The sequence below is a fragment of the Rhinoderma darwinii genome (assembly GCF_050947455.1).
Source record: "Rhinoderma darwinii isolate aRhiDar2 chromosome 12 unlocalized genomic scaffold, aRhiDar2.hap1 SUPER_12_unloc_9, whole genome shotgun sequence".
NCBI lineage: Eukaryota > Metazoa > Chordata > Amphibia > Anura > Rhinodermatidae > Rhinoderma > Rhinoderma darwinii.
The window spans coordinates 421,171-433,553 of NW_027461880.1; the positions used below are offsets into that span (position 1 = coordinate 421,171).

The 12,383-nt window shown below is 46.9% G+C and overlaps 2 protein-coding genes across 2 annotated transcripts; both read right to left on the reverse strand.

Moving 5' to 3' along the window:
* Positions 1 to 6,319: 6,319 nt before the first annotated feature.
* LOC142698211 (protein kinase C delta type-like) lies at positions 6,320 to 8,365 on the reverse strand. Its single transcript, XM_075847855.1, has 2 exons — positions 8,132 to 8,365; positions 6,320 to 7,964 (listed from the first exon to the last, which is right to left on the reverse strand). The coding sequence occupies exons 1-2, from the start codon at positions 8,227 to 8,229 to the stop codon at positions 7,406 to 7,408; spliced, it is 657 nt and encodes a 218-aa protein (XP_075703970.1). The 5' UTR covers positions 8,230 to 8,365; the 3' UTR covers positions 6,320 to 7,405.
* Positions 8,362 to 10,107, reverse strand: LOC142698215 (protein kinase C-like 1). The gene is made up of 2 exons (XM_075847859.1): positions 9,826 to 10,107; positions 8,362 to 8,661 (listed from the first exon to the last, which is right to left on the reverse strand). The coding sequence occupies exons 1-2, from the start codon at positions 10,063 to 10,065 to the stop codon at positions 8,362 to 8,364; spliced, it is 540 nt and encodes a 179-aa protein (XP_075703974.1). The 5' UTR covers positions 10,066 to 10,107.
* Positions 10,108 to 12,383: the final 2,276 nt, after the last annotated feature.

Genomic DNA, 12,383 nt, shown 5'->3' on the forward strand with positions numbered 1-12,383 from the left:
CGACAATTGGTGGTGTACACCTAGTGTGAATTACTCTAGCATATTATATATAAAATTGTAAGAGGGTAATACCTATTTAAATATATCATCCCCACAGTACAAGCAGAGACTATTCTTCCTGCGGAGCTCTCTACGTTGTTGGGAAGACACGGAGGCCCCGAGTTGCATTGGTTCATCCGAGTTTTCCGTGGAAGAACGAAGCAATGGAACCTCGGGAGCCATCATGGGGGAGCCAGAGGGGAAGGCACAAAAACGTTCAAGTCGTCGTTCCCTGAGACGTCGGTCAAGACATTCCGCTAAAGCCATAACCTGATCTAGAGAGTCAGAAGAGGGATAGCTAACTAACAGGTCTTTCAGGGTGTTCGACAGACCCAATCTAAACTGGCACCTCAAGGTAGGGTCATTCCACCGAGAAGCTACACACCACTTCCTAAAGTCAGAACAGTACTCCTCAACGGGTCTCTTACCCTGACGTAAGGTCACCAACTGACTCTCGGCAAAGGCAGTCTTGTCAGTCTCGTCATAGATGAGCCCGAGAGCAGAAAAAATAAGGTCAACAGAGGAAAGTTCAGGGGCGTCAGGAGCCAAGGAGAAGGCCCATTCTTCGGGGCAGTCCTGGAGCCGGGATATAATTATACCCACTCGCTGGCTCTCAGAACCTGAGGAGTGGGGCCTTAGACGGAAATAGAGCCTACAACTCTCCCGAAAGGAGAAAAAAAGTCTTCCGGTCCCCTGAGAAACGGTCAGACAACTTTAGGTGGGGTTCAAGAGGTGAGGTGGAGGGCACTACCTGGTTAGCATCACGCTGGTTGCACCTCTGAGCCAGGTCTTGGACCTGTAGGGAGAGACCCTGCATTTGCTGAGCCAGGGTCTCAAGGGGGTCCATAGTTGTGTAGGAACCAAGGTAGAAAAGGTATATGGGCCGGTGATTATGTAATGTCGGGGAAGGGAGACAGACAGGTGAGCCCTAATCTACCAGCCACTCAGTCCCTGCCTACTTGCATGGCCTGTCCTAGGCGACGGCGTACAACTGGGCGACGGTCCCTACGCTCAATATGTGCACGACAGACAAACATCCAGGGGTACACAGAAGCTAAGGGAAATGGGGCAGTTGCCCATGGCAACACCGTGAGCAACAAGAGTAGTGAACGAGCCGAGTCAAACCAGGAGTGTACAAGGTACCAAACTGTAAAGGATCTGCCAGACACAACTTCTGTGTCGACGCCTGTGGGTAATCAGTCTGCACCTGCTCCTATGTCTGTGAGACTGACTCCATCTTCCACCACTCAGGATGGCAGGCTTAGGAGTGGGAGAGCCTATCACAGCCTGGCCAGACGGAGCTAGCTCCCGCCCACTGTCTATTTATACCTGCCTTTCCTGTTCCTCCTTTGCCTGTGATTCTGCTCTGCTTGTTTCCTGGCTCTGCTGCTGCTGCTTGAACTACTGATCCTCTTCTTGTTATTGACCTTGGCTTACTGACCACTCTCCTGCTCAGCGTTTTGCATCTCGTGCACTCCTGCTTTGACTCGGCTCGTTCACTTCTCTCGTTGCTCACGGTGTCTCCGTGGGCAGCTGCTCCGTTTCCCTAGCTTCTGTGTACCCTTGTCTGTTTGTCTGTCGTGCACTTACTGAGCGTAGGGACTGTCGCCCAGTTGTACCCCGTTGCCTAGGACGGGTCGTTGCAAGTAGGCAGGGACTGAGTGGCGGGTAGATTAGGGCTCACCTGTCTGTCTCCCTACCCCGTCATTACACAAACACAGAGCAGGAGCTGAGTCAGTAAAGCCAGGGTCAATATGAAGCAGAGGTCAATAGTAATAGCAGGAACAGCAGAGCCAGGAAACAAGAGAGAATCACAGGCAAAGGACAAGCAGCAAATGAAGGTATAAATAAGGGCGGGAGCTAGAACCGTCTGGCCAGGCTGTGATAGGTTCTCCCACTCCTCAGCCTACCAGCCTGAGTGGTAGCAGATCAAGTCACTCTATCAGACCTAGGAACAGATGCAGACTGATTAACCACGGGCGTCGACACAAGCTGTGTCTGGCAGATCCTTTACAACAAGACTCTTGATACTATGTGTACCATTGACTACCAGACTCTGGACACTATATATACAACTGACCATCAGACTCTGGAAACTATATGTATCACTGACCACCAGACTATGGATGCTATATGTATAACTGATCACCAGACTCTGGATGCTATATGTATCACTGACCACCAGACTCTGGATGTGATATGTATCACTGACCACAAGACTCTGAACACTATATATATATATATATATATATATATATATATATATATATATATACCATTGACACCAGACTCTGGATACCATATATACCACTGACCACCAGACTCTGGAAACTATATGTACCACTGACCACGAGACTCTGGATACTATATGGACCACGAACCACCAGACTCTGTATACTGTATATATCACTGATCACAAGACTCTGGATACTATATGTACCGCTGACCATCAGACTCTGGATACTATGACGCTGGATACTATATGTACCACTGACCAACAGACTCTGGTGGTTCGTGGTCCATATAGTATCCAGAGTCTGTTTGTCAGTGGTACATATAGTATCCAGAGTCATAGTATCCAGAGTCTGATGGTCAACGGTACATATAGTATCCAGAGTCTTGTAATCCGTGATATATACAGTATACAGAGTCTGGTGGTTCGTGGTCCATATAGTATCCAGAGTCTGGTGGTCAGTGGTATATATAGTATCCAGAGTCTGTTGGTCAGTGGTACATATGGTATCCAGAGTCATAGTATCCAGAGTCTATTGGTCAGTGGTACATATAGTATCCAGAGTCATAGTATCCAGAGTCTGATGGTCAGCGGTACATATAGTATCCATAGTCTTGTGGTCAGTGATATATACAGTATACAGAGTCTTGTGGTTCGTGGTCCATATAGTATCCAGACTTTGTATACTGTATATACCACTGACCACCAGACTCTGGATATTATATGTACCTCTGACCACCAGACTGTGGATACTTTATGTACCACTGGCCACCAGACTTTGGATACTATATGTACCACTGACTATTGGAAACCACATGTAAGTAGATTGGGGTTAGTTCACCAGCACTGGATGAGGGTAAATTCTCTATCGGAGGCGGCTGTATGACAATAGAGACTAGTGATGAGGCCGGTCAGAGTTTGTGTTTAGTCAGTATTTACGTTAGTCGGCAGAGTCACAGGTGGAGTGAAACGCGTGGGGCGATGGGGGTGATGGACAGCACATTGAGTGGCGTCATCCTCATGTTCCATTGGTGTTGGTGCTGCAGGTTTCTTCCAGTGACATAACATATATGATCCCCGTATGGTAAGTTCTTTCTTACGTTTTTTCCTATATGACATTTTATGGCCTGTCACATATAGACACATAAAGGTGAGGTAACCAACAGGGCCACGGGCGTAACTAGGAAAGACTGGGCCCCATAGCAAACTTTTGACTGGGGCCCCCCCTCCCCTGGGTGTCACACAACCCCCCCCCCTTGTAGATAGTGCCTTTTTTACAAACCCCCCTTTTGATAACGCCATACAGCCCCCCTGTAGATAACGCCATACAGCCCCCTTTGTAGATATCTACAGAGGGGGCTGTATGGCGCTATCTACAGAGGGGGCTGTATGGCGTTATCTACGGGGGGCTGTATGGCGTTATCTACGGGCGGACTGTATGGCGTTCCCTACAGGGGGGGGGTGTATGGCGTTCCCTACAGGGGGGGGACTGTATGGCATTCCCTACAGGGGGGGACTGTATGGCGTTCCCTACAGGGGGGGCTGTATGGCACTATCTACAGGGGGAGGCTGTATGGCGCTATCTACAGAGGGGCTGTATGGTGCTATCTATAGGGGGGCTGTATGGCGTTATCTACAGGGGGACTGTATGGCGTTATCTACGGGGGGGCTGTATGGCGTTCCCTACAGAGGGGGCTGTCTGGCGTTATCTACAGGGGGGACTGTATGGTGTTACCTACATGGAGTCTGTATGGCTTTCCCTACAGGGGGGGGTCTGTAGGGAACACCATACAGCCTTCCCTGTAGGGAACGCCATACAGCCCCCCTGTAGGGAACGCCATACAGCGTCCCCCCTGTAGGGAACACCATACAACGTCCCCCCCTGTAGGGAACGCCCTACAGCGTCGTCTCCCCTGTAGGGAACGCCATACAGCGTCGTCCCCCCGGTAGGGAATGCCATATTGCGTCCTCCCTTAGGGAACGCCATACAGCCCCCCCGTAGGGAACGCTATACAGCCCCCCCCTGTAGGGAACGCCATACAGCGTCTCCCCCCTGTAGGGAACGCCATACAGCGTCCCCCCTCCTAAAAAAATGCGACCTACAGTGTGTCCTAATAAAAGACATGTATCCCCTATCCACAGCAGCGATAGGGAGAACGGGGGACTGAAAGTCCCCCTGAAGTTCTCCATGACTAACCTCTGACTTCCCGCGTCTGCGCAGCTCACTAAAAATTAAAGGAGCGCTTGTCACGCATGCGCACAAGCGGGACCGGTGCTCCATTCATTTCTCCGGAACTGCTGACACAGACCCCGGAAGTCCGAGGTTTGTGATGGAGAACTTCAGGGGACTTTCAGTCCCCCGTTATCCCTATCGCTGCCAGCGATCACGCATGTATCCCCTATCCTGTGGATATCCTGTGGAGAGGGGATACATGTCTTTTGTTTAATGGCAGAGCGGGGAGATACCTCCCTGCTCTGCCGTACTGTTCAGTGGCGTCTCGCTGTAGCAGCCATAGCGGCTGCTAGCGGAGCCTCCGGTCATGGTGGGGGCCCGTGCCGGCGGGCGACACGGGCCCCCTCATGCCACGGGCCCCGTAGCAGCCACTACTGCTGCTACGGCGGAAGTTACGCCACTGACCAGGGCCGTATTTACCATTAGATACCTGCGGGCACCAGATCACTGTAGTACTACCGATAATGAATCCTCTTCCTGTGTGTTTTCCGATTTTATGTAACTAAAGCTTAATCGCTGTATAAATGAAAAGTTCTACAACTTCCTAATCTACTTTATGTTTCTTAGCTGAGAGCAGGACTAGTGATGTACAGGTTCACTGCATCTGAATGTAAGCAAGAGTGTCCTCATTCACTGACAGCAAACAGATCTTGAAAATGGTGAGTAATTGAAACATAAATGATATTATAAAGTTGTAGAACTTCTCATGTATACAGGAATAAAGTATTTATTATATGGGGGCATGGCTGTAAATATGCCCCCGGATATGACGACTCCTTGTATAGACCAGTCCTATTGGATCTCTCGGTGTGGACGTCTCTGCAGGGGATTTTTCTTCTTCATGAATGTTGATCTCTGGTGTGAAGGATCTGGTAACAGGAGCATCCATGAGGTGAGGGCCCTGACTGTAGGGGGCAGCATTGTAGCCGATCCTCCATCCCCCACTGTGCCCCATTCAGTGTATCCCGTTTAGATAATCCTCCACAATCTAAATAGCCTGTACTTCAGCTCTCTCCTGCACTGATACATTGTAACAAACTCTCACTTATCATTATATAACCATTAAAGCTGTTTTCTGGTTTGGAAAACCCATTTTCAAATGCCCTATTAGGGAATTTTGGGGTAATAGTGTGGGTTCCCCCGTTCAGGACCCTGATTAATTATCCAGAATGGAGAGGGGCAACAAACATCATCTCCTGCTCAGGAGGACCATCACATCCATGTATTACATGCCCAGCCCGGTGATTATAGAACTGTGTAATACTTTACTTCCCCTTTAGAGATGCTGTAGGGAAATTAAACTCTTGCAGCAAGTTCCCCCACAGATTACTGGACCCCTCTAGCAAAACGGTATTGTAAAAACCTGACAACCCCTGTAAGGCTCTGTTCACACCACATTTGGGCTTTAAATCTGACATATACCTTTAAAGTGTAGCTAAACGTTTGACAAACTTCTGACATGTCATAGTGACATAGTGACACGTCAGAAGATTGGATTGGTGGGGGTCCGAGCACTGAGACCCCCACCAATCACTAGAATGAAGCAGCTGAAGCCCCCGTGTGAGCGCTCAGCCGCTTCGTGTTTGTTCGGCTTTTTCCAGAAATAAATGTATCGGTGAACGGACTCAATAGAAAGTCTATGAGCCGATACATTTTTCCGGAAAAAGCCGAACAGACAGGAAGCGGCTGAGCGCTCACACGAGACCTTCAGCTGCTTCGTTCTAGTGATTGGTGGGGGTCTCAGAGCTCGGACAACATTTACTACACAGAAGTCCAATGGGAATAAAAACAAGCACAAAGATGTAGGGGGTAAAAGGAAAGTTTTATTTACAGATAAGGGAAGGTTATATTTTATTATTAGGAGATTATTCTAGAAGTATTAAGACTACTATTATTATATACTGTGTATATGTATGTGTCATCTATTTATCTATTATACTAAACCTATTTAAGGCCGTGTTGATCCAGAGGAAGGCGAAAACCCCCTGTGAGGAATGAGCCAATTGTCCTCATATTAGGGGGGAAAATTCCTTCCTGACCCCAAATATGGCGATCGGCATAAATCCCAGGATCAAAGGCTGAAGTGTAACATGTGTAATATGGGGAAAGACTAGGGGAAAATTATTAATTTTTTTTTATTATTATTTTTAATGAACTACTGTATTTATTTATGTGTAAACTATAAATTGTATTAAATTAAGATTTATTTTTAATTATTTTCTATATTTATATTATGTTACTTATGTGTGTTACTACTTATTACTCTATCATCCTAAACCTATTTAAGGCCGTGTTGATCCAGAGGAAGGCGAAAACCCCCTTTGAGGAATGAGCCAATTGTCCTCATATTAAGGGGGGAAAATTCCTTCCTGACCCCAAATATGGCGATCAGAATAATCCCAGGATCAAAGGCTAAAGTCTAATCTAAATGTACTATGTGTCTATATGCGGGTGTCTATACTTATCATGTAGTGTGGTGTCTATACTTATTATATAGTGGGGTGATGTGGGTAACGTGGGTGATGTGGGTGATGTGGGTGATGTGGGTGATGTGGGTGCATTACTTACCTGGCCTGTGCTGAGGTGAGATCAGGTATAATGGCCGCTCCGGCCCCAGGACTACAACATGCGGCTATTATTCCTGATCTCCCCAGATGGAAACTAAGCACAGGCCGCTCCTGGGGGGTGTAGAGGATCTTCAGGCTGGAGTGATGTCAGATGCCTGCCCGGGATTGGAGGATGGCAAGTCAAGGCTCTGGTGCAGCAGCAAGATGGCAGAGGTGTGGCATGAAGATGGTAAGGAGAGAGATGATGGTCTGGGCAGCCGAGGTGACATACAGCAGCAGAGACTTGAGGCGCGGGTCAGGAGGCATGAAGTTCTGGGCCCTTGTCCTGAGATCTTATCGGGTCCAGCTTGGTGACATGAAGCTGAACCCGGCCAAGGGGTGAAGGGCTTTGTTATTCTCTGGCCACTTCAGATGTTGGTTCTCCAGAACGGGCACAAATGGTGTAAATGGTGGCTGTGCCCTCCTCTCCTGCAGTTCCTCCCAGCCGATGGTGAAGAAGAATGGATGCTCTCTGATGTTCCCGCACACACCGAGGCGCCTCTTAGAATTTTTACGGACCAGTCTCTTGGTCAGATGTTTCACGTCAGGATTAAGCCAAGTTGGAAATTTAGGCTTCGCGGTGGTGATGGCTTTGATAGCCATTTGCCTGACGGGGCCGTTGTAAAATGGGGAGCGTCCTGCTGCCATCCTGGACACCACAATCCCCAGGCTCCACCAGTCAACTGCGGAGCCGTATTTTTTTCTAAGAAGCACCTCGGGGGCCATGTAATGCAACGTTCCCGACACTCCACGGATCTTATTGGAGGCGGTGACGCCATCTTGGGCCAATCCCAGGTCGATGATACGGACGTGGCCATCTGCATCCAACATTATATTCTCCGGCTTTAGATCTCTGCAAAGAAATAAGACGAGAGAATGACAAATCCGCCCAGTGATCCAGGAGACGGGGGATGGGTCATTGCACCACCAAGCAGAATAGCCATTCAGGAGTGTAGGAAAGCTGGGTGCACTGTTTCCAGCATGTAAAGGAGAATGAAAGAAGGGGGAAGTTCTGCTTACCGGTGGACGATGTTGTGTCCATGGAGGAACTGGAGGCCACATATCATCTCTGCTGTGTAGAATCTGATGGGGAGAACAGAGTGGAGTCTCAATGTCATGAAATCTTCCTCTATCAATTCCCTAATATCATGTTATGATGGAGTCTGTGCGGTCCCTAGCAGAGAGGAGGCGCTGATTATGGCAGCCTGTATTCTGCATTCTCTGTATTATCCTTCATCTGACCTCCCCCCTCACCTTTTCTTCTTTCCACCCCCCTCAGTCTCCTGATTATTTACTCGCCTTACGTTGCCGATGTTCAAGCAGCCGCACATCCTGATCAAAGCCTCCAGGCTGCCACCGGACAGATACTCCGTGATAAAAAATGCCCGCTCCTCAGATTGATGTGCGGCATAGAGGTGGCATAGGAACGGGCAGTGTCTGGCCGCTAGGAGTATCCGCCGCTCTCTCATAATTTCGTCCGTATTGTCCCGTTTGGTGATCATTTTTACGGCCATGTAGGTGTTTCGGCCGGGGACTGATGCCAGGACCACCTGAGGAAAACAAATGGAGATTCCTCATGAGAAGAAGAAGGAACAGAGGTGGACAGAGAGGTGGGTCAGTCGAGTAGTGCCCAGGACTCTACAGCAGAACAAAGCTGAGCTCCCAGCATAATGCAGTGTCTGCTGTTGGGCCCTGTATGGAGAGGTCTTCACGCCTTACCCACATTTGACATAATTATCTTAGTTGGTGGGGGTAGTATGGAGCAGGATCATACGCTATAATAGCGACCGTGGCATCTGAACAGTTAAATAGAGGTAAGCTCCCGCTGTCACCCCATCACCCCTACCCGTAACGCGATCACAGTGTGTAGATAGTTGTCATGGCAGCCAGGGGGCCTAATGAAGACCCCAAGGTCTGCCAACTTGGTCCTCCTACTAAGCTTAATAGGAGGAGGCTAAAAGAACAATTCAAGCGATACATAAATATTGCAGTCAAAATAAATAAATAAACTTTTTTCTATTTCGTTTTGTTTAGCTCCTCGAAAAATGGAATAAAAAGTTAAAAAGTGATTAAAAGTTTTATGTAACCCAAAATAGTACCAATAAACAGTACAGCTCGCCCCACAAAAAACAAGTCCTCACACCGCCCCATCAACAGAAAAATAAAAACAATTCGGGGTTTCAGAATATGGAGACACAACAAATTAATGTTTTTACAAATTGTTTTTATTGGATAAAAAGTATAAAAAATAAACCAATATAATTTTGGTATCCCGTTATTGTACTGACCCGCAGAATAAAGGTAACGTGTCATTTTTACCACTTAGTTAACACCATAAAAGCCAAATTATTAAACCAATGGAGGAATTGCTGTTTTGTTTTTTTTTGCTATTTCACCTAAAAAAAAACTGCCTTTTACAATGTTCCCAGTAAATGATATGGTACATTGAATGGAGCCATTAAAAACTACAACTCGTGCCCCCAAAAATCAAAATCTCTCATATGTCGACAGAAAAATACTAAAATGAAAAACTAAAGTAGTGGTTATGGGGGCAGGAATACTTCTGGATGTCCTATTAGGCATCCCATAGGAGAACACTACACCCATCATCCATCCAGCATAACATGGTGACAACAGAGAACAATTGATGGAGATAAAAGGTCAACTTTAGGTTTACCACCCTATAAAATGAAATATTTCGATATTATACTCACTTTGCCAAAGCTGCCCCTACCCAGGACCTGGTGGATGGTGAAGCGGCTGATGGTAAGCCTGGCATAGGGGCTGGATGTTCCAGGGTCTTGGCTGCTCCCAGGTCTTGGCTCCTCATCCTCCAATCCTCTGTCCTTGGCTCCTCTCCTCTTCTTCTTGAATCCGGTGACGCTGTCCTCCTCCCTCTTCCTCTTCTCCTCTTCTCTCTTCTCGCCGTCTTCTCCATGTCCATTGGACGCCATTTTCACCAATATCTTCCTACCTGTAGACTTCAGTCCGATCGCTCCCGTCGACAGTTGAAAGTAAACGGCAGTTGGTCGTGTGCAGGTCACATGATGTCAGAGGTCATGGAATCCTCAGGTGGCACCTGCCTGGCAGTAACCTGCTCTGCCATGTCTGATGTGGGCATCATGAGTGCCAGTCTAGTGTCCAGAGCTGTGTTTCCCAACCAGGGTTTCTTATGGCCTGGTCAGGGGTCTGCAGAACACAGTAGCAATACATGCCACTCCTACAGTAGAGATAAACAACGGTTATTTGCTCAGGTTATTGGCAAAACCCTTTTCATCCACAATATAGAATCTGGGTTTATATTTAGGGGTCTGTATTTATTTAGGGGTCTGGTCTGGGGTCTGTATTTATTTAGGGGTCTAGTCTGTAGTCTGTATTTATTTAGGGGTTCCGTATGGGGTCTGTATTTATTTAGGGGTCTAGTCTGGGGTCTGTATTTATTTAGGGGACTGGTCTGTGGTCTTCATTGATTTAGGGGTCTGGTCTGGGGTCTGTATTTATTTAGGGGTCTGCTCTGGGGTCTGCATTTATTTAGGGGTCTAGTCTGGGGTCTGTATTTATTTAGGGGTCTGGTCTGGGGTCTGTATTTATTTAGGGGTCTGGTTTGGAGTCTGTATTCATTTAGGGGTCTAGTCTGGGGTCTGTATTTATTTAGGGGTCCAGTCTGGGGTGTGTATTTATTTAGGGGTCCGGTCTGGGGTCTGAATTTATTTAGGTGTCTGGTCTGGGGTTTGTAAATATTTAGGGGTCGGGTCTGGGGTCTGTAATTATTTAGGGGTCTGGTCTGTGGTCTCCATTGATTTAGTGCTCTGCTCTGGGGTCTATTTATTTAGGGGTCTGGTTTGGAGTCTGTATTCATTTAGGGGTCTAGTCTGGGGTCTGTATTTATTTAGGGGTCCAGTCTGGGGTGTGTATTTATTTAGGGGTCCGGTCTGGGGTCTGAATTTATTTAGGTGTCTGGTCTGGGGTTTGTAAATATTTAGGGGTCGGGTCTGGGGTCTGTAATTATTTAGGGGTCTGGTCTGTGGTCTCCATTGATTTAGTGCTCTGCTCTGGGGTCTATTTATTTAGGGGTCTGGTTTGGAGTCTGTATTCATTTAGGGGTCTAGTCTGGGGTCTGTATTTATTTAGGGGTCCAGTCTGGGGTGTGTATTTATTTAGGGGTCCGGTCTGGGGTCTGAATTTATTTAGGTGTCTGGTCTGGGGTTTGTAAATATTTAGGGGTCGGGTCTGGGGTCTGTAATTATTTAGGGGTCTGGTCTGTGGTCTCCATTGATTTAGTGCTCTGCTCTGGGGTCTATTTATTTAGGGGTCTGGTTTGGAGTCTGTATTCATTTAGGGGTCCAGTCTGGGGTCTGCATTTATTTAGGGGTCTAGCTCGGGGTCTGTATTTATTTAGGGGTCCACTCTGGGGTCTGTATTTTATTAGGGGTCCGGTCTGTAGTCTGAATTCATTTAGGGGTCTGGTCTGGGGTCTGTAATTATTTAGTGGTCTGGTCTGTGGTCTGCATTGTTTTAGGGTTACCAGTACTATATTTTCTTACGACTATATTTCTTGTCGTCTTTGGACATACTTGGCCCCAATCGGCCCTGATTGCTTATTATTCTTGATCATCCACTGACTTCAAATCTATCTGAGATATGGTACTGCTGTACATCTGCGATTCTTACTTACTTTTTGCTCTTACATAGATATCGCTTCCATTACCAGTACTATATTTTATTACGACTATATTTTTGTCATCTTTGGACATACTTGGCCCTAATCAGCCCTGATTTCAATTGAATATCACTTCTCGATCTTATCATGTTCATGTTTCACTTCTGCTGTTATAACGTAACATGTACACAGTGACATTATACTCTTACCCGGTTTTTCACTGATTTTGACGTCTTTTGTTGTGTGACTCATCCCCTGTTCTACTTTTTAATTGTCTCATGTATGTAATTTAATAAAAATGTGTATATTTTTTCAAATATCGTGTGCTGAAGTCGATCATATTTTCTTGGTTTAATCTCATGTAAATTGTTGATCGATGCACCAAGTATATCTTGGTTTTCACTCAGGATTCAATATAGTGCATGTAATATAGTCAGCAACGATGCATTACAGTTTATTACCTATTACCTCTTTGAGCACTATTTTTTATTGAATTCTGTCTGTTGGTATTCTATCGGATTGTTTTAGGGGTCTGTAACAGGGGCGGACATACCGCATGTGCAGCCGGTGCAGCTGCACAAGGGCCCCGCGTGGGAAGGGGGCCCGTTCAGT

Bases quoted from the DNA above. Each gene is read 5' to 3' on its own strand.
- LOC142698215 (XM_075847859.1), bottom strand. From the start codon at position 10,065: ATGGCGTCCAATGGACATGGAGAAGACGGCGAGAAGAGAGAAGAGGAG. The intron at 8,662-9,825 runs GTGAGTATAATA...TGTTTTCCTCAG, and splicing joins GTAGGGGCAGCTTTGGCAAA to GTGGTCCTGGCATCAGTCCC.
- LOC142698211 (XM_075847855.1), bottom strand. From the start codon at position 8,229: ATGACATTGAGACTCCACTCTGTTCTCCCCATCAGATTCTACACAGCA. The intron at 7,965-8,131 runs GTAAGCAGAACT...ATTTCTTTGCAG, and splicing joins GGACACAACATCGTCCACCG to AGATCTAAAGCCGGAGAATA.